The 22,262-nt window shown below is 42.5% G+C and overlaps 1 protein-coding gene across 1 annotated transcript in view; it reads right to left on the reverse strand.

The window, feature by feature from the left end:
• The window catches only part of Lancl1 (LanC like glutathione S-transferase 1), a 31,971-nt gene extending 9,998 nt beyond the window's left edge, over positions 1-21,973 (reverse strand). The window contains exons 1-3 of the mRNA XM_003474199.5: positions 21,667-21,973; positions 18,417-18,534; positions 5,118-5,325 (exon numbers count right to left, since the gene is read on the reverse strand). Of these exons, the coding sequence (XP_003474247.1) occupies positions 5,118-5,325; positions 18,417-18,534; positions 21,667-21,747 (407 nt within the window). The 5' untranslated portion in view covers positions 21,748-21,973. The remainder of the gene's footprint in view (positions 1-5,117; positions 5,326-18,416; positions 18,535-21,666) is intronic.
• Between the last annotated feature and the right edge of the window lie 289 nt (positions 21,974-22,262).

The following is a 22,262-nucleotide window of genomic DNA, read 5'->3' on the forward strand; positions in this document are numbered from 1 at the left end:
TTGTTCCTTTCTTCAGGGAATGTGTGGGGTCCTATGGCAAACTGACAGAAAAATATGTCCTTGCTATTTGAGATTATTTATCACACTGAATTTTGAAAGTACATCTGTTTTCCCTAGGGTAGCCTGAGTTTGGTGTGATCCCATTTAAGCTATTAAAACACTTAAAGTTTTGGTGAAACCTGACAAAATGGCATTAGTAAAAAGAACCAGGGAATTTCTAGAAAACCAAATTCATCGGGTGGTTTGTGATACTCAACAAATTAATCTCTATTCTAGCTCTACACTAGCACATCTGTAAACAGACATAGTGGAAATGCCTTTCACCACGGGCTGAGGAGTGACGGCACAAGCTTTCTCATCCTGCAACGGACAGGAGCCCTGAGAACAAGGTAGGGGGCTACGCCGAGGTGGGGCTCTTCTGAGGCCTGTCCAGCTGGCAGACGGGGCAGAGCCGAGGGTCACACAAACGGCTGCACCAGTCTGCGGAGAGGACCACAAGGAGATGACCAACAGTAAGCACAACAGAAACCGAAGCGAACTCCAGTCTGATGGTGGGCTACTGGCAGACCTGCGCTAACAGCTCAGTGAAAATGTCCCACCTGGGAAAGGAAGAACAACCCTCACCTCGACCCCCCCCCCCCCCCGGCACTTTGGTAAGTTTCAGGGAAAGGAGGGAGCATCTGGGGTTTGAGGAGGACGTGGTTTAGTAACAGCATAAGCTGACTTTAGCAACCAAAGGAGGCTGACGGTTACCAAACAGGGCTAAGAACCTACAAAAAGGGCCGCCCGGGAACCTGTTCCCCAGGAGAAAAGATGGGTTTGAAACAGCACGGCTAGCTGCAGTTACTGAAAAAGTGACAACTTTGTCATTTGCACCTTAACAAACTGAAGCATCTCAATTGGAGAAACCTGCAAATGCTGGCTGCTGTGGTTTGTTCTTTTATAATATAGTAAACAAGCTCACATGCAGCAGTGGTTATCTCAGGAGCAGGTCGCCACGGTCAGGTTTCTATTTCACATAATAGCTTATTTGATCCTTGTTTAACAGGGACAGGGCTGTGCAGGTGGCACTGTGGGCCATGTGCTTCAGTACCATAGATAGGTGTATATACACACAGAAACACACATCTATACGTGTGTGTGTGTGTGTGTGTGTGTGTGTGTGGTGATGTGTGTCAAACCCAGGACCTCGTGCATACAAGGCAAGAAATCTACCGCTGAGCTACATCCCCAGCCAGCCCTTAATTTTTTGAAGAATTAAAAAACATTAAGAAAACAGTAATTTTCCCCCTCATGCCAGAATTGGCAATTTAATTAACACTGAGACCACAACAAAACAAATCTGTTTACTAGTTAAAAACTCAACTGCTGGGCCAGGGATATAGCTCAGTGTTGTAAGCGCCTGCCTAGCATGCATAAGGTTGTGAGTTTGATCCTCGGTACAAAACTAACAAAAAAACCCCGTCAAGTGATGTAGTAAAAAAAAAGAAAAAAAAATTAATGGCTAAAGTTCAGATAAGAACCCATTATCAAATTTTAACATAAATGTATCCAATTGTATAGAACTGAAATATAAAAACTTCTGGTTTGCTTTTTCAGATGAAACTGAAAAAACTATTCAAAAAATAAGATTTCTGTTAGGTTTTTAGGCAAATGCTACCTAAGGAAGTATTAGTCAGAACAAATACTGCAGTGATTTTCTAGCAAAATAAAACGCTTGAACCACTTTCTTTTAGATAATACCATTCCTTTAATGCCTAATGTTATGTTACCACTAGGTGGCGATACAAAAATAGCACACCAGTTAGGTATTTGAATTTTGAAACCAAACTCACTGGCATTTGTGCTGTTCACTACAAGTACCAAACACCTTTCAGGTACCAAAAATAAAGCACTGCTCAGAGCCAGCATCTTGTTACAACAAAACTTAGGGTGGTAAGAGAAATATTTTTTTTCTGAATTTAAATTTAAATTACTAAAACTTTATTGGGTCTAATTATTATTAACAGTGGGATTTTTTAATGCTTGGGTTGCATGCTACATTTTCAAGATAAACTAAGTATGTGACAGCATTCATAAATAACAGTGGTTATAGGTTTGAAGAAACTCAAACCCATAAGAACATCACTGGAGCTCCATTGGTTTGTTTTGGTGTTGGTATTCATAGCAACCAATCTTTAGACGACATAAGCAAGTCACTAAATGTCACTGGAGAAAGAATAAAGACATTTAAAATTAGTATACTTCTATTTCATTCCTAGTAATATTTCCCCAGGGTGTTGTTGGGGAGAGTTTTTTCCCCTGCCTTGTATTATATCAAAAGATTTGTAAAGTTAAAAAAAATTTTTTTTCTGACCCATCACACTATAAGAGGGACAGGTTATACATTTCCTGTCCAGAAATCCAGAGTTCTTCATCATTCTAACTGCGGGCCCCAAAGTACTATACATGTCAGGCTGGTCACCTAATTGGGTACAAAACAGGCAAAGCCTTGTTTGTTTTGTGTCACCAATAGTTCTGCGCAGCAGGAAGGGCAAAAACAGGCAGGATACACATCTGGCAGAAGAGTCAGCTCTGTAGCTGTCACCCACAGCTCCTGGCCATCTGTAAGATAATGTGAACAGAAACTCGGCCACACATTCCTTTCGGAGCCTCTGAGGCCCCCCAGGGGAAGTGCAGGTCCTCGCTCCACACTGAAAATAATCTGCAGGTTCCTTCCACAGCTGGAAGCCCACAGGTTCCCAGAGGCCCAGGGCTAAGAATCTCTTTCCCAGGCAAACACTGGCTTCTCTGGATTTCAGTTCCTTTGTCTTAAGATTTAGGCTTTTCATAAATTCAAAGGCCTTTTTGGACTCTAAAATTCAAAATGATGATTCTGAAAGGCATTAAATTAAGAAAACACAGGAAAGGTAGGTTGGAATGTGTGGCTGGCCGTGGAGCACAACAGAGACCACAGGCAAAACGTCTGAGTGCGGGTGAACCCCTAAAGGGGTGCGATAGGAAGGAGAAGCTTTAATAAGTAACTGACAACATAAAATAATTTTGTCTTTCCTGAAATGGAAATGAAAAGAATTACATATTTTTCCACTGTACAATGGAAGAGATATTAAGAATGAAACAAATGTTATAGTTTATAAATAATTTTTTCCTTCTGTACTACCAAGAACTCTATAGTCAAATGGGGCCATACATCGCGTATTTTCTGCCATATTCCACATTCTGTATTTTTAACTTTAATAAGCCTATTGGCTCTGAATAAAATACTGTTGAAATGTCATATGAACTTTAAAAAGATATAAGAAAAACATCTTTATTAACAAGTTATCAAGGCCCTCGGGAGGGAGGGCAGCCAGGCGCATGAGCAGGGCGGCCACCGGGACTCTGAGCAGTGGTGCTAGAATATAGTCCCTGTCTGTCTGAGCCCCATCTATTATTTGTGCAACCTCGTCACATGCCTGTGCGTGTTGTGGGAGAGAGCAGCATTATGGATAAGGCACTGGGATCACTCACATTTGATCTGATGGCACTGAATGAGACTACCTTGTGGGGCTCGTGTGGCTAATGGCTTGAAACTGGCCGTGCAAAAATAAATAAAAGGTCTTTTTGTGTTTCAAATTTCTACACTGGCTGGTCATATGCAAGTCAAGTGCTATGGAGGAAACATACTTTAAACTTTTGAGGAGATCAGTGTTTTGTATTACCGGTCTCTTTGGTCAAGCGTGGTGACAGATTTTTATACTGGATAATTCCCAGCCCTGAAGTGGAATGTTCATACTTTTTTCTCCTATCTGAACTGTCTTTTAAATTTTAAATTGTACCACGTGATGTGTAGCCTGTGATACACACAGCATAGTGATGTGTAAAAAAAGATACATTGATTCAGAGACTGACTTAATATGATTCACAAACCACTATAGGTAGTGCAATGTAATGCCTGTGTGACAACTTCAGTGGAAAAAATCAGCTCACACTAAGAAAATATAACTGCCATATGGGAAAACAATGCGGAAGGAGGGAAAATTTGAACCCTTGGCAAACATAACGCAGTCCTATCTGCCCATACCCAGAAAGCCTGCTGGTGAGACATGCAGCATCACACACTCAGTACCCGTGGGCAGCGGTTCTAGGACCACGGGGCAGACGCCACAGTCTGTGGATGCTCCGGTCCCTCGAATAAAACGGGTGTCAGCACGTAACCTATGCACTCTCCCCTAGACTAACGCATTTCTAGGCTCCGTGTAGTGACTACTACACACGTGTAACCTATGCACACTTTCCCACAGACTCTAACGCACTTCTAGGCCACTTGTAATGACTACCACACATGCTATGTAAATAGCTGTTGTGGTGTTTTGGGAATAGCAACATGGGAGAAAGTCTGAACATGCTCAGTACAGAAATAATTTTTCCTCCAATATTTATGAACCATGTTGGCTGGAACTGTGGATATGAACTTGTACATATGGAGGGCCAACAAAATATGATTACCCAAGCTTATGACAGTAAGGCCATTCCAGCAGTAATTTGTAAGAACGAACAGTGGAGATAAAAACCATGGTTGAGAGATAAGCACTGACTGAAACACCGTGCTGGTTATCCGGGAGCCTAGGGGGCCTATGTGCAGACTTTCAAGGCAAGCAGAGTCCTTAGACTTCAAAAGGGTGCTCAATAAACTAGTAAAGTGATAGATACAGCACCAATAACAGGGATTCCTCATAATTTACAAGGCTGTAGTGGGCAGTCAGATTTATATAAAAATGGGAGTCTACATTAGTATACCACTGCCTCTAAGATAGTCCTGCATCAGTCTGTGGTCCTTAGGAGGCCTTGAGCCCACATGCGAGAAGTGAACTACCTGTCTTTGAGTAACTGAGCCTGGGAGTACACCTTGGATCAGTCCTCATGTGAGAGGCTTCTGAGCCCCCAATCCTGAACACAACAGCGTTTTATAGCTTGCTATGAAACAGGGACTCCAGTGATTTTTCCTTAACTCTGCAACACAGGAATAGCCTGAGAATTTACCTGGTGCAGGAGTACAATGTGTTTCCCGAAACAAAATAGACTCACTACCATGTTCTGTTGTTACATGTGCAGCGCGTGAAGCAAGGCATGATTACCGGGTGATGCAATCCTCTGCCTGCTTCTCGTTGTTCGTCCTGTGATACAGCGCGGCGGCCACGGCCAGGGGGCCCGCGTCGCCGCACAGGAAGGTGATGGAGCGCCTGCTGAGGCAGTTCAGGCTCTGCTTCACGTAGCTGTGCGCCATCTGCAGGTAGGCAGGGTCCCCGAACACCTCGTGGAGATGGAGGTACAGCACAGCAATGCCTGTGAGGAAGAAACCAACAAGGAGGACCGCCGCTGGACTTGCCCGCTTTGTCTACTCAGTAAAGTGGGGTTTTGTTTTTTTTTGTGCCCTTGTAAGGCAGGTACTTATGCCACTGAGCTAAATCCCTGGCCCCAACTTGGGGGTTTTTGATAAGGTGTAGAAAATAAGTAAATTATCTGAAAGTTCTTATGACTTTAGCTCTGGGTTCAGTTCCTTTGCCCAGCTACAGGTAAACCTCTTGTCCTCAGTCCCTCATCACTGCCACTACTCATAATAAGGACACCAGGCCTTTGGGCAGGAGAAACACACTGCTGAGTTGCCTTCTGCACATCTGGCTGCTGTGTTACTCTGTTATCCCTGATGGCTAAACGCTAAGTTATGGAACTATGGACCTAAATAGTCCTCAATTTAATAATTTATTAATAATGAATGTTTTGTCCTTGTGATCTCAATAAATTCAGATTAGGCAATGAAAAAATTTCTCATTACACAAAAGACAATTATTTGTGTGAGAAGGTCATTTATTTAACCAAATTTAATGCCCTAGTGTTCTTCCAGGCAGGGGTTATAAGAAAGTTATTTGACATCTGAGAAAATGTGTTCGATTCCTCTTTAATGTTCTTTCCTCTCTCCAGGACCCAGCTACTTTGCTGGCAGTAGTGTAGGAGCCATGGGTGACTTCTGCACTCCACTGGCTTTTCTGCCTCCACCTGGAGCCTGCTCTGTGTAACTGAGGCGCTGTCTGTCTGTCCTAGCTCTTAGTGTCTGTCACAGGAGATTCTGCCTTCCTTCTGAAGCCAACTGGTTTTAAAACACACTCAGATGTGGAGTGGGGAGTTAGCTTGCCTGCAGCATTTTCAGGAAGTCTTTTTCCTCCTTAAAATACATTTTCCATCTCATCTGCCATTTTTAGAAGACACAGAGCCTCTGTTTAAATCTAAATTAATAGAGCCAATCTCTTCACAGATTTCAATGCAGTAAAAATTCAGTCTGCAAAATTACTTTTCACTGTACTGAGGACAATTTTAAATTTAGATAGTTTTCTCATTTTGCATGGGTAATCTCAAAAGCTTTGTGCTACAGACAATTCAATTTCACATGTATATTAAGGCCAAATTTTCATTTCCTGCCAAAGTTAATAACCTTGTCTGCTCTTTCACAGTGGCTTGGTGTTAGTAATTCCACAAGCTGATGATCAGATGTACTGACTCTTAAGGTCTGCAGTAAGTGTACAGACCCATGGATGCAGGTAAGAAAAAAATTCTCCTTTTCACAAATGATCAATGTCAAGAGCTTCTTCCAGAATTAGGTCTTTAATAGGCTCCATCTCCAACCACATCACGCAGCTGCTGGCAATCCATTTACACTGTTACCCTTTCATTTGGTCCTCCGAGTCCTGCTGCTGCCTAAACGCCCCTAATTAAGTTATGTAAGCAGCAGGGCCAGATAATGACATGAACGGAGCTGAGAAAATAAAAAGTGATTAAATACAAGTCCAGTGATTGTTTTCCTTTTCAGACCTTTGTCTCTTACAATCAACAATTCTTCTTGGCTGAAATACTTAACAAACAAGATCTATTAAGGTTTACAACTGTAAGATTTCATGTATTTCTTATGAAAAACAGGTTATTTCTCACGTCTTACAATATTTCATTCATTTTTTCCTAATATTTGTTATTTTTATTCTCCCTAGATTCTTACATCCCAGATCCCCAGGTCCGCACCCCACACTATTCCAGAGTTCAGTGCTGTGCAGTTTACAGCACCCACCTGCCCTGGGGAAGCACGCACGGGCAAAAGGCTGAGTGATGAAAGCTGCTGCCATTAGAAACAGGCCCTTCACGTACTCACCAGCCAGCCTGGGCCAGGAAAATAACAAAAGAATGACTCAAAGACACGTCAGTAATTTTGACCATAAGTATTTGAATTTAATAATAGAAAAAAATGACATTAACTGCCTATGGCTAAATGTTTTAAACCAGATTCTTATGATCCCCCAGCTCTTGATAATATTCACACATATAACATCATCATCTTCACATAAAACTCATAGCTGGCAAGATAAGAAAGAAAGGCACAGCTCTAAGGGCTCTTCTGTTTTAAGGAAAAACACACGCAGAACTTACACATCCACTCAGGAGCCTGGCCCCACAACCATTTAAAGAGCTGTTTGAAATGTCACTCTTATCAAAGTCTATTTTTTATGGAAAAAGCCAGAGAACTGTAAGACACACCACGCAAAACACTCCCTTTCATTTGGGTCACTTTCCTTACCCTGTCCCTTCTTCTTTGAGGCAACTACTTTGAGTAATTTTAGTCACTTCCTCCATTATTTGTCACCAGTTTTTAACTAAATAGGCTTTTTTCAAAGCCAGAGAAGTAGTGCAAGCTGCATCACTGTCTTTTAGGTGAGTTAAAGATTTTACATTTCCCTTGAAATGTGACCTTTGAAGCATGGGACAGGCGTGACACTCATGCTTTGGAGATCTGCTGTCGGGGCACCAGCAGGTTTGGAACGGGGGGGGGGGGGGGTGTGTGTGTGTGCAAGCGGCGCAGTTCAGAGTAGGTTCATGGGCAGAAGTGAGACAGGTGGGTGGGCACAGGAGACAATGGTGAGCTTAGCTTGCGGAGTGCTTGTCCGGAAGAAAACCCAACAGCACCTGGTGGGGAACCACTGAAAGGGAGACCTCATACAGCAGGGCAGGCGATGACACCATCCATTAAAAAGGAAACACCTCGGTCAGGGCCAGGTCAGCGAGGGAGGTCGGCAACTGTGTCCATGTTGCAAACGCACCCCCAAGTATGATTCAGGTCTGCAAAGGACACTTAACATGGTGAGAAAACAAATCACTTCAGGAGAGCAGCCGCCTCACTGGGCACCAGGTCTGGGACACAATGATGTGGAGCTTTGCCTCTTTAACATTTTCTTCCTTCCACCACAGAATATGCTACTTCTTTAAAATGTGACAGAAAATCAATTTTAGTTAAGTGCATTCTTGGGCTTCATTCTGAAAGTAAGGTAAAACTTCCTTGCATGCTTTTTGTTAAGAAAGAAGTAAGATAATGGATATAGGTTTTCTTCTATTCATTTCTTAATTCTACTCCACAAAATATTAAATGAAATTTAAATTTGATCTCATTTAATTGTGAAAATATGCTGCAAACTATTTTAATTGTATAAATTTTTATTTTAAAAATTCAATCTGGATAATTTTGACATTTTCATTAATATAACAATTTAGGTTAAATACTGTTCTGTTTTTTGGTCTACTCCAAGGTTGACCTGAACTACTATGCTATAAAAATTAATGCTTTCTGTTGAATTTTATCATCTTGTGAGATTTGCTCACATACATGATTTAAGACACAGTTTTAAAAAGAAGACAAACCACAAGAGTAAGTACATGGTGAGACAAGTGTACAGCAAAATCCTATGAGGTATTATTTCCCTATGAATTCTAAAGTCATTAAATCAATAAAGTATTTGGATACTGTTTTAATTCTGTGTTAACTGAGGTAGTAAATGATTCTGATACATTTCAAAAGCAGCTGCACTGAAAGAATATGCAAGTAGGGGATGCTTTCCATTAAAACAAAACAAAAATAATCTATCTAGCACTGCCTCTGTGGCCTGAGAGGCAGAAGAAACCCAGAGGCGTACTGCTATGATCTCAGACTCAGCGAGCCTGCCTGGTGCTTCAGAACTGCAGGGCTAGCTAAATGCTGCACGTGGTCTCTCATCCTAAGTATCCATAGAAACGTTGTTACACGGAGACAGTTTAGGATTCAGGTTCTCAGTCACAAGCCACGTGGGGCTGGTGGCTCTCACAGCATGCAACAGAGGGACATTTCCATCCCTGCAGAATGTTCTAACCATTGGGCCAATCTGAAGGCCTGGGGAGGACATCACTCTAGATAAGAAGTTCAGCAAGTCTCACGTGGCCTCGAAGTGCATCCTGGGCTTCTCCTGGTTTTGAAATGTTAGTAACTAACTGATAGAAAAACTATACCACAAGTACTAGTAAGACTCCACTGTGGTGTGTCTGGCCTGGTTTTCAGTGTGGAGTTCTGGGGCAGACTGTTCTGTTCTGCTGCCTTCCACAGCTGCTATTCTGTTCAGGGCCACTTCTAAATCCACGATTTACTTACTCAGCTACTTACCCCCGTAGTACTATAAATACAGCCAGCTGCTGGGGAATAATTAACACTAAGCCTCTGATTTTTGAGGGATCATTAGTCCTATTCATCTTGACCAATCAAGACCCTGCTGTGTCTCAAATGTGTACTGAGATGATGAAAACCTCCACAAATAAATGATTCTCTCGAAACACTTCTCTGTGATTCTGTGTTCTAGAACTTACTCAACATTTTTTCATTTATTTTCCAACCAGCCTACCATGGTATAACAACCTTTGCCCTGGTGTTTCAGCTCTACAAGGTTAATTCTTTACAGGTCAGGGGTTTTTACAGATTCCCTTCCTGTGCTCCAGTAAGAAAAATCATGGCCACGTGAGTGCCTGGTAATTCTGAAAGATGGACACTTCCTAAAGGAGGGGAATGGGGTGTTACCATCTAAGTTCAAATAAACTGCTCCTGTACTGAAAAAAAAAAGCGCACCATCGGTTTTTCCTTTCTGATTTAGGGCAACAAAAGACCTGGAAATTTTCTCTGATTAACCCTGTAAGGTTTGATTACCTCCCTTTCCTACATTAACAGAACTGTTTCCAATTGTCTGTGTGAATACTTGGGCGCGTGCACTTCTGCTTCATTGGCAAAAATCACACAGCTGTCATTAGCACAGTATTTACATTCCAGCCACGGTTTTCTGTGCAGGACCAAGACATCAGTTGTTAGATTAAAGCTGAGAGTCACAAGCAGCTGCCTATCCAAATAGTGTGGTGCTTTTAATACAGGTAATCTGTGGGGAAACTAGTCATGACTTTGTTCCATCAACTTAATAATATTATCCTAAACAAAGAAGTGGAAAGGCGAGAGGCAAACAAGCACTCTGAACATCGCTTCTATTTCCAGAGCTTAACTGCACAACAAAGAAAAGGCTATTTAAAAGCTAAAAAAGGTGGAGGAGACATTGTACTTTCCTCCTGCGCTCAGGGCCTTGTAGTCAACTGCTCAGTAAATGTCACCTTTGGGCCACTCTTAGCCTTTTCTGGGGACTGTCACAGACTGTCACAAGGGTGACACCTCTTTTAGCACAGCAGTTATTAAGAATGTGGCTCTTCACATCAGGACTGAAGCCTGCCTCTGCCACTTACTAGCTGAGTGATTTTAACCTATGTGCCTCGGCTTGCTGTAACATGGATATGACACAGATACTCTATAGAATTATTGGAAATCGTATGAATCACTTAGCGTAGTCCCTGGCTTACGGTAAGAACCTACTAAAACCCAACTCCATCAGACTGGGAACCTTCATTCACGTTAAACCACCACTTCGCCTTAACTCTGAGTCCTGACCTAAAGGGATAGAGCACAGAGGAAACCACATACTCCTTCTGCTCGTGTTCCTGTTCTGTACTTCTTCCTCTGAACCATGAGGCTGGAAAAGTACAACCTGACCTCAGTTTTCTGAAAATCTGCTCTGTCCTCAGGTTCTGTCACTTGACCATTTTCTGTTTCCCATGTGGCCATGGGCACCGTGGGCTGTTCAAATGCTCTGTTTAGGTGAAGGCTAGGGGATGACAAAGAGGAAGACCCCTTCCCAGTTGGGTCTACACAATATGCCTTTATTTGTCTATCAATCACAACGCCTATGTTACATACTCTGACTTCTGTTCACATCTCAATTGAATCTGGAGCTGAATTAAGTGACCTACATCCTAACAGATATGAAATGAATTTAACTCTCACCCTTTCCTCATTCTTTCTAACTTAAAGGGTTTTTAGTTTGCACAGGTAATAGCTAGAGTTGCATGGGCAGGGCACTTTTCACTCACTCATTCATTCATTCATTCATTCAATCAATCAACAAATACTTATTAAGCACCAATTACAGTATGGACTGACCCTGGGCTACATGATGAAGTTTCTGGAATGAAAAACAACAGACATAGCTGCATCCTTCTTAGACACGTCTTCACTGCCTCCTATCTTTTCTCTATCTGCCGACAATACTCTCATCCTGCTCTCCGTGCACTGGTAACATCTAAAACCCTACGCTTGTTTCGGCGAGCCTTAGTACTGAGGGTACCTAGAATGACACTGGCAGGCAGCACTTCTAGCAGAGCCTTCACTCACTCACTGAGCAAGGCTCCAATAACCCTTACACAGATCTGTGCCCTTCACTTCTCACACCTGCCCCAACAGCGCTGGCTGGGAGAGGGAGGTGCTGCTCATGAAGGTGAAGGACGTCTGGTGAGGGCTCAAATTAGACACTAAAACGCTGGCTCTGATGCTCAGCTACTTTGTAAGGAGATCAAATTGCCAAGAGAAGACACAGGGCCAGAGCGATTCCTTTCAAACAGAGCTGGTGTCAGCAGGAACTCAGACCCGCACGCTGAAGCCAGAGCTCGAAGCCTGTAGTTTGGCAGATCAGAGGAAGAGCATCTTGAAACACTGTAATGATGTGCACTTAGAGCGCAAGCTAATAGTACTCTAAGGATTACACTGCGTATCCTCTTACTTAAATGTTATACAGTGCTTGAAAAGAGGAAATGGATGCTAGTCTTAGCCTCATTAACTCTGTGAGTTGGTTACAGAACCTTGGGTTGTGTCTTTAAAGAACCAAAGCCCCGAGAGTTCTGTGTGTGTGTGTTAGAGTGTGAGCTGATCATCATTTCTGTGTGGAATCATCATAAGGAGAAAAAAATGAAATTAAATGAAAGCTAGCACTTTCCCTCATTTTTTCTTAAAGACACAAGTGAGATGAGCCATCCTTTGGGTTTTAGTTTACTTTTTTAAATAGGTTATCTGCAAGGGAAACGATCTTTTCTGGCAGACGCCTATTTCTAACAAGAATACTTCCTCTGCTCATTTAATCCTTTCTAATAACAATTTCTTACCAGTGCTTTGTGCTTAGTCTTCTTCCTTCCTTCACCCTAGCACTTGCACTCTCACCTGTCACTGAGCCCCATCCAGTGACAGGTGGCACTCAGTCCTTGCTGAGTCCCCACAGATGTGGACCCACCAAGGCCTACTCAGTTGCCGACCCCAGTATTTGATTATAGGGTCTCTACAACTACTGTCTACACTGTGGACTGCCGCGCACACAGCACATGCACCGACAGCTCTAGATGGGGCACTGGATAAGCAAAGTGTTTCCCTTGCTGCACACGCCGCAGGCACACACTGGAAGATGCCGTGAGTCTGCTGGAAACGTAACTCAGTGCTTACTGCTGGCGTATAGCCTGCATGAACATCAGGATGCACTATGCTTCCATGCGCTGTATTTTATAAAAGATGATTCAGGTGAAAAGAACTGAGGTGGTCCATTTAAAATGCCACTCATTGGCCGGGGATACAGCTCAGTGGCATAAGTGCCGGTCTGGAAAGCACAAGGTCCTGAGTTCAATTCCCAGTATGTATAAATAACTAAATAAATATCACTCATTTAACAGCTGTGAGAGCAAACAACTGATTTCTAACTATGGATTATAATTCACTCAAGAAAATATTCTGCAAGACATTTCAAATATAAGTAATTATGAGAAAATCTTAACTTGGACCAATTTCCCATCCTGAAATTACACTGAATATGTTAATGAAGGATTAGTAAGGGGAAAAAGATTTTCTATAAAAGAATGCTAAGATTTCATTTGTCTAGTTGCAAATGCCCATACATTGGACTTTATGTCCAATCAAAAATAACTTTTTCTAATAGACTTAATGTGATTACTCATGCATGTCTAATAAGCATGCTTCCTTTTCTCTTTCAAGATTCCTTTCATACTCCATCAGGGCTTATTCTGATTTGTCTTAAATAAAATTCAAATCTTACTAGTTATTAGGCATTTCTAAAATGTCTCTACTGCATGAGTACAAATTGCCATTACTCAAACTACTGCCTGCTGGCTTCTTTATGAATAAATCCTCTTCACTTGTAAAACTTTTTCACCCAAGTGTATAAGCTTAGAGTATCATACTTGCTATGTCTGTCTGTCTAAAGGACTTGACTCAGGAGCCAGGACCTGTGCCACCTGCGGGCTATGGAAGCCTGAAGGAGGCAGGGCCTTGCTGTGCATCTGCTCATCTGTGACAGGGAGAGAGGACTGGTCCCCACACGCTGCAGCAATGCTTAAGGTGAGAACAGTGAACTGGTGGGAGCACTTAGGATGAGGCCGGCAATGTTTGTTTTTGCACACATGTATTCTGTCATTCGAGTAGCATAACTATTAACGGGAACTGTATTTTGATCTTACTCTCATCTTTCAAGAACCAAAATGCATACTGCTCATCCTCATTCCTTTGGAAATCAAAATTCACTCACTGTATTTTTATTAAATTATTGCATTCTTTTGCTGAACACTAATGTATAGCAGCAATTTATTAACTCTCAATGCCTAAAGAATTGATTAATCCTAACACCCTTTCCCTACATGAGTAGGAGAAACCAGAGGGATTTATGGCAATGATCACCTCATTTCCAGTAAGAGACAGGTTTCGGTTTTAAAAAAATTTCTCCACTTTTCTTCCTAGGGTCCTAGAGCATTTCACTTCTCTGTTGTGAACTGGAAAAGATAAGATTCATGGATAGAACTTGTAGTGTAATACCGTAAAAACCCACAGGTGTGAGTATGTAGGCTTCAGTGGAAATGTCAGAATTCTAGTAAAATCCTACATTAACCTCTTTCCTCACTGCATCATGTGCTTCCCTATTTAAAAACACAAGCCAAGGTAATTTCAGTTGTACAGTAGTTTATAAAGTGAAAATAAAATACTTCCTAAGGCAATTATTTGCTTTCCTTTAAGCTTGTACATACCACTTCGACCACAAAAGCATTTTTATGGATGGATTACCTGGAATAACCCTATTCCACATCTCAAACTTATCTGACCCAGCATTAGCTGCCAGATGCGCCACTACTGCAGGATGAACTGTAATGAGGGGACAGTACCGGCCGGCTGGGTATGGTGGTGTGCCTGTAATTCCAGCATGTCAGAGGCTGACGGAGGAGGGCTGTGAGTTCAAGGCCAGCCTGAACCACAGAGTACGAGCCTCTCGAACACAACAACAAATATCAACAAAATGGTAATGTTCTAATTGTAATAATCATTCCTCAAAGCATCTATAACACAGAGATGGTTGAGCAGAGATTTCAGTAAGTAGACTGTTATCACTAGTCTCAGTTTTTGCTGAACAGACAGCAAATGGGAAAAATTAAAACTCCAACATGTGTACCATTAAACACAACAGGTGCTCCCTGGTACCGATAAAAATGAAAAAACAAAAACAAAACAAAAAAAAAAACAAAACAAAAAAAAAAAACACAACAGGTGCTCTATCTTCTGACTCAAACTCTCATCTTCAAGAACAAATGCGCAACAGAGACAGATCTAGCCACCGTGCGAGCAGAAGACAGGAGCTGGGCAGCGTGAGAGTCACCAAGAAGTGAAGGTGTGTGACGGCAGGGCCCAACCTGGACGCGAGACAGAAGAAAGTTAAGGGCTTCGGACTCTGACGGCATTCAGGGAAGCAGCAGGGGAACGACAGACCTTCAGCAAGCTGTGAAATCGCGAGGATCAGCTGCAGCTGCTGCTAGGACTGTGATGAGGCTCTAGGAAGGGACGTGACACTCCTCTAACACTTTCTAGACCAGGCTTTATGGAAAGACAAATACTGAAGTGAAGAAAAAGTACAAAATAAAGGTATCATGAAACACAATGAAATTTCCTAGAGAAAAAGAGCAGATAAAACATTACTTAACAAATTTCAAAATATTTTATTATTGATAACTTTATTCTTGCAAAAATCCACTCCCCACTCCCAAGTAGACAAAAGTTAAAGAGATCTTTTTGCAAACAGAAAATTCAGATTTACTGTCTAAATGGTTTGTGCAAAACAGGAATAAAGATCACTTTTCTGCCACCCAGGAGTTGAAACAGATTACTAGGTTTTATCTAAAAATCAACTCTGCTGTAGTAAGAGAGCAAAACTTTGGTAACAGACTACATTTACTGACAAAGTGACCACGTGACTATGTGCCAGACAGTGCAAAATGGGCAGGACTGAAATACCAGGTAGGACTTCTAAGAAGTCATTTTAGGGAGCAGGACTGCATTCTTTCCCTCTTCTTTTTTCCAGCAGCCTAAAAAACCAACACAATGGCTGGCTCCCTTGCAGCCATCTTCATCAAGAGGTGCAGCTAGTAGCTGACGAATGAGGAGGCTGAAAGAAAGTACACAAGGATCCCTACTAACCCCGTGAGGCTACGGCAGTATCAGCCCTGGGCTGCCTCTGTCTGCCTTCTGGCCTTCTTTCACGTGAGACGAAATGCATTACCGAATTTAAACTGCTATCATTTTTTCTTCTTTCTGGGTTTAGAAAGCCGAATCTAATTATACTCCAAGTCCTAATCCTACCTGGACAAACATTAGCTACCGGAATATCTTTCTATTGGACAATGAACTTTAACAGGAAAAGACATTTAAAATTCCAATTAATTATAATCATGCAGTCTCTCAAAGTATATAACAATGGAAAGATACTTGCAAAAGCTTTCAATGTACACCAATAAAAAATATTCATTAAATACCAACAATGAAGATTAAAGTTTTAAAGGTTTTCTACAATGAATAATGTTTCCCTAAGTAATACAATTTTGAACAAACGAGCACCAACAGCAAACAATAAGGTAATACTTTGAAAATATGGTTCTAAATTTGTTGCTGAACAAAGTTACAGAACTGTAATCCTTGTTTTCTAGGAACTATCACTTTTAGAAAACTAACATGGCTATGCACAAAGCAACATGCAAATATATACATCCTTGTGTAAGTATTGCTTTGGCACAAAACACCAAATATTTTCTACTGTGTTTTTTTGGCATGAACCTTTTTGGTAATAGAATTGCAGCTATAAATAGACATAAGGTATTGAGCTACAACATAAGAGAAACTTTTAACATGATTTTTCTAGGCTCAGATCAGATCTAGTCTATTAGGCAACTCTGGGCTTTATGTTACTCAGATTGACTGACCACTGGCATTATCAGACACAGGAGAAGACAGTCTATTTTACGTGAGGATAATGCCTTTTTAACAGTGTTTGATTTGGGGACATTAGGAATCTTGCCTCAAAAGCAATTCGCAAATTTATCTAGATTTTATGCTGTATCATAAAACAGCAACCTAAGCCATCCTAAAATGCTTAGCACACCAGTCTGCCTCAGACGCTTGCCATACAAGCTGCTCTCCACAGCCAGCAACAAATGTCTTTTATGGACAAAGACACCGGCATCCAAGATGATGCTAGAAATCGCATACAGTCACAAATTTTAAATAATCTGCATCTTATTCTGGAGTGAAAATTTTTTTTCTAAAGAAAGATTGATTTTTAGTTTTTCAACTAGCCTTAGCCATTATTTAGGGGTCTGCCTAAAGGCTTCCCTAATGTTGTCAATTAACTCAAACTGAAATCAATCCCTACCTTCCCTCCTCCTATAGCAAGGTGCCTTATAGTAACATAAGCTCATGTGAATGGGTGCTTAGAGGCTTAAGTCATTCTTTTTGTAATCAAACCTGGAATGAAGTCTAGCCATTTATTTTAGTCTCTCTCTCCTTTCCTTTTTTCTTCCTTTTAGCTGGAGATAATAATAGAAACTCTAAAATTCTGGTTACTACACTGTGGTGCTCAAAAAGAAAGACAGACAACTGTGTACTGCAGTTGCTGAGTTTTGTTTGAATCTGGAGGATTTAAGGAAGAAAAACCAGTAATGCTTTCTAATGGGATTATTTTACCAATGACACTAGGTCTGCAAAACAACTGTTATTTGTAACTTCCTTCTTCAAGTTTAAATATTTTGCTTTTATTCTTATGTTAATAGTTCTTGTATCAAGCTTCTAAAATCTGCAAAAATACTAAAACTACATCAGCACAGGGGTGGTTGAATACTATATTGTCTATTCTGGTAACTACAGACCTTAAGACTCCCATGAATTTTAATTCTACTAATTTATCTGACTTCCTTGTCCTCATAAGGAAAAAATATAACCACCTGTTACTAAAAAGTGTTGCTAAGAAACCACTATAGGAAACTTTTCATGAAGCAACTCTTTGCTGTAGTCTACCTATCATCATTGGCATGGAGACAAGGGCTGCCTGTAAATCACAATGCAAGACTCCCAGGTGTAGCTCACTACCTACAGAATCCAAATCTGTGCTGGCCCAGTACATAAAATACCACATCTTAAGATCAAAACTCATCTCCACCAAAGTTATTCCTCTTTGTCTAAGTAAACAGGGAATAAGTTTGTAGACTACTGTCCTTTTCCTGTCCCTCTATATTAGGTGACCTAATTATAGTTTTCAGCTTTCCTTTTGTGTTTTCTCTTCCTCACCTTTTGCACACCATTTCTTCCCTGCGGTCTTCCAAGCCCTTAGACTGGTAATACTGAGGTTGGTGATGTAGCAAACGCATACCAACGAGCAAAGACTGTATTTTCCTAAAGAAAACTCAACTCTCAATTTCTGGATTAGTTAACAGATTGAGGCATTTACCTCCTACTCCTGCACAGCTCTCTGACCCAGGGTGACAGTTCCAAAATGACCCTTCTAGATGGGTCAGTTTTACTTGCTAAGGAGGATCATCCTCATCTTTGTTTCAGATTTAGAACTCCGCCAACTCTCCCTATTGAAATTCTGCCTCTACCTTAAGGAGGCAGTGCTGAAAATCAGCTTCTCTCCTCACGCCAAGAGGAGCTGCCCAGGCACCAACACTGATGGTCTGGGCACAATGCCCAAATTCAGGACAACAGGATTGGTCTGGGAGGTGGTGCCACTCTGGGTGGGGAGCATGGCACCCCCTCAAGGGAGTGACTCAAATGCAGACTCAAGTGCCAACACAGCAAACATTTCGGGGTATGGCCCTCAAGCAGAGGCCTGGCCCTGGCTCGGCTGCTCAAGGCGGCTCCATACCTGCCCAGCCTGTGTATGCAGTGCCATCTCGAGGGTCTGCTGACTTCAGGCCTCTCTCCATCTGCTGAAGGAGCTCCTGAATCTTGTTGGTTACACGCTGTGAGAACTCAGGAGTCAGCTGTAGAGATTAAGGGAAAACAAGTATCAAGAAACAGGGCCACCCAACCTCTGGCACTCTAGGCTACCAGGATCAGGAGAGCACATGCTTCATTTTCACCCAAGTCGTGTTTTTCTGTCTGGAAGAACAGTGATTCACAACAGCAGATTAACCAAATGAAAAAGTACTACTGTTTTCCTACTTAAAGCCAGAAATATTACTATAACTTAAATGTTTTATATGAAAAATTTCAACTAATAAGGATCATCTATTATTTAAACCAGCTATTTGTCTTACAATCAAAACATTATTTTATTAAGTTAACCACAAATTAAAAGATGTTAGCAGCTCTGAAGCCACTGGAGTCAAGCAGCAGCAATGTTAATCCCCTGAAAGAAACATTTTGGCTTTATTTACCAAAAAACAAACAAAAACCCCACCTCATTGCCCCACAATTTTTTTTCTTATGCGAGAAAGGGTCTCTCCATGTAATTCAGGCTGGCCTCGGGCTCTCTATGTAGCCCAGGTTGGGCCTGAACTTGTGATCCTCTTGCCTCAGCCTCCGGAGTGCTGGGATTGTGGGCACACACCAGCATGCCTGGGTTACATGCAATTTTTTAAAATTGAACAAGTAGCGTAAGGCAAGCAAAACACATTTATGTGCCTCAGGAACCTCAAGCAGAGGAAAAAGAATGTTAAAGGCCCCATCAAAACTCCTGCCCAGCACAGGATGGTGAGAGGAGGGATCCCAGTGTGGCTGAGTGAATGAGTTTGGCTCTATCCATACTGCTGCCAGCCGAGTGACAGCCTCAATGCTCAGTTACCTTTATAAACTCGGGATGAGAACACCTACCCCGCCAACTCTGCAGGCACTAAACGAATTGTGCCTAAACGAATTGTGCGGAGCAGATTGCAAGGGACATAAATGTTGACACGTTTACCCTTCTGTAGCAGCCCACACGTCTACAACAAAGAGTAATGTGGAGATGGCTTGAGAGCACACTGCAGCCAGACTCAGGGGTCAGGAACACCAGGTGAAGGCTACTGTGCAGGGGAAACTGGGAGGCCTCACCACCCTTAAGTGACATACTTCACGTATGGAGCATTTTAGGAACTTGCTGTTATCCCAGAACTGCATTTTACAAGGCTATAAAATTTCAAAACAATGTCAAAGAACGTTATAAGGTACAAGCACTTCACCATGTAAGACTTGTAAAAACAAACTTAAGTACTACGTATCATCAGAATCTAATTTTTTCAAAGGCTCAAGACTACAGAAGATAAAGAGGTAGTGTTAGAATTAATAATTTAAAAAAGATATTTCCTTCTGAGTAGCCCCTGATAAGACACACTGAACTTCCCTTCTTTTTTGAGTCAGGGTCTCCCTATGAAGTTCAGGCTAGCCTTGAACCATGTAGCCCAGGCTGTTGGAACAATCTTCTTGCCTCAGCCTCCCAAGTGCTGAGATTACAGGTGTGCACCACCATGCCTGGCAGGCAAGTCAGACTTTCAACTGCACCTGGTTTATTCTGAAGCACTATTATGATTCCTCACTTCACGCTCTGAGGAAACGCCACTGGCCGATACTCCTATTAGTTAACTCTTCCTGCCAAAGGTTATGATTTCAATGAGGCGAAAATGTTTAGTAAGATAAAATATACTTTAATACACAGGCTTATACATTTCAGATAAGGAGCATATCCATGTGACAACTCGCCACCTCCGCTAATCACGGACCTGCTACCTTGCTTGGCATTACTTACAGACACTAAGAATTCTGAGGCTTTCTTGGCCTCAGCAAGGGATGTTACTTTCTAGCTGGCATATACATTCAATAAAGGGGATCTGACTTCAAATACTGTGTTTGACCACTGACCATTTGTGTTCAAACTCTAGCAATAATGTGATCAGTCTCCAAAAGCCCTTTTTTTCTTCACAAATGTCACAATACAGAGCAATTTCTTACTGAAATATTCATGTTAACAAAGTAAGTAGGCCAGATTTCTAGAGTCTGCTCTTTAGTGTTCAACACTGATGATCCCAAGTGCTAGTTTTTTAATAGGATCTGTCCAAAAACTATGTGAGATAGTAAATGACGTTATTATTTTTGGGTCACATGTCACATTCATGAAGGTCTTTTTTCCCCTTCCTTTGAAACGAATTAAATTTGTAAAAAGTGCTTCTTTTATAAGCAGCCAAAATTGCGCACTACATTTTACTGAAGCCACAGATCAGGACACACCCTCCAGCGCTTTCCTCTAAGGCAGCATGTCACAGTTTTCCTCCTTCAACAAGATACACACTTCAGCCTCAGCGTCTGCGCTGGGCAGCACACGGGCCCAAAGGACCAAAGGGAAGCATCTCACCTTAAGATTATTATAAAGAGCTTTGGGCAGCTCCATATTGGTCTTTAAATAATGTTTCACCTTAAATCCATATACACTTTGTTAGCCTTCAAACCCATACCTCTCATCCATCCCTAACTGCATCTGACCCAGATGATCTATAATCACTAATGTTTTAAGGGCTGAACCAACAGACACACATAAGTGAACTCCACGGATATGAAAGCTATAAGGCCATTATGTCACATATGAAACGCTTTTTGTATTTTGCTAAGTTTCAAATGAATGAATTAGTAAGGAAAAAAAAAGTGTGTGCGCACTCAGGATTTCCCAAAGCGAGGCACGCTTAATAGCGGTGACAATTCCCCAGACAGGTGTGAGAAAACATACGGGCCTCGGCGTCCCACACCCACACCGGTGTCACGCGAGCGCTCTGTGACTCGCTAACTGGTTTCACGCCCTGCGGTTTCTCTTTTCTTTCATGGTGAGGGGAGGTCCTGTAAGGGGTGGTGGAGGCGGGAAGCACTTCCAGCCTGTTTCCCACCTCTCCCCGAGCAGCATCAGTTTAAGGACAGCCGTGAAGCCCGCTGCTGTGCGGTCTCCGAGGAGGATCTGCGCCTCTCCTCGGGGGGCTCGGGCAAACACCGCGGTTGTAGGACGCCTGCAACGCGGCGCAGTGCAGAGCCCAATCTTCATCATTCATGTTCTCAGTGGTGCAGGGGGTTTCACCTCACCCCCGACCTCACGCTTTACGTACATAATGGTGTAATTCGCGTGGGATGGAGGCCGAGGCGGACCCCAAACTCACCCTCCCAGCAGAGTCAAAGTAGCCCTCGGCCAGGGACTTGTTGTGGTCGGCATAGGGGTTCGGGAAGGCGCGCTGCGCCATGGCGGTCGTGCTGGCTGCGGGGCGCGGGGAGAAGCGCGCGCTAGGGGGCCGCGACCCCAGCCGGCCCGCCCGTCCGCTGGCGAGGGCTCGGCACCCCCTCACGAAGGCTGCCGAAGCCCGTGCCGTGCTCCGCGTCCACACGCCCGCCAGAAGCGAAGGCGACTGCTGCGACTTAAAACCCGCGGTCGCCCAGGCCTCGCGCCAGGCAGCGTCGCACAATGACAGAAACGGCGCGTTCACCGCCCACTTCCTGCCGGAAGGGCCAATCAGAGCCTGCTCCAGGGTGGAGTCCCGCCTCCTCCCTTTCAGTTCTTAAAGAGACAGCCTGTGGTTTCCAAAGAATAATTCAGTGTCTGGTTATTCCGTTCCATAAAGGCAATGGCGAGGATGTATCTTAGGAAAAAGTGTAAATGTATTCGTGTTTTCTTTTCTTTTTCTTTATTTCTTTTTAGTACTGGGAATTGAACTCAGAACCTTGCACTTGCCAGGCAGGTGCTGTGCCATGAGCTGTAAGT

The sequence above is a fragment of the Cavia porcellus genome, unplaced genomic scaffold (genome assembly GCF_034190915.1).
Source record: "Cavia porcellus strain 051 isolate PalLab524CR breed Dunkin Hartley unplaced genomic scaffold, mCavPor4.1 scaffold_26, whole genome shotgun sequence".
Taxonomy (NCBI): domain Eukaryota; kingdom Metazoa; phylum Chordata; class Mammalia; order Rodentia; family Caviidae; genus Cavia; species Cavia porcellus.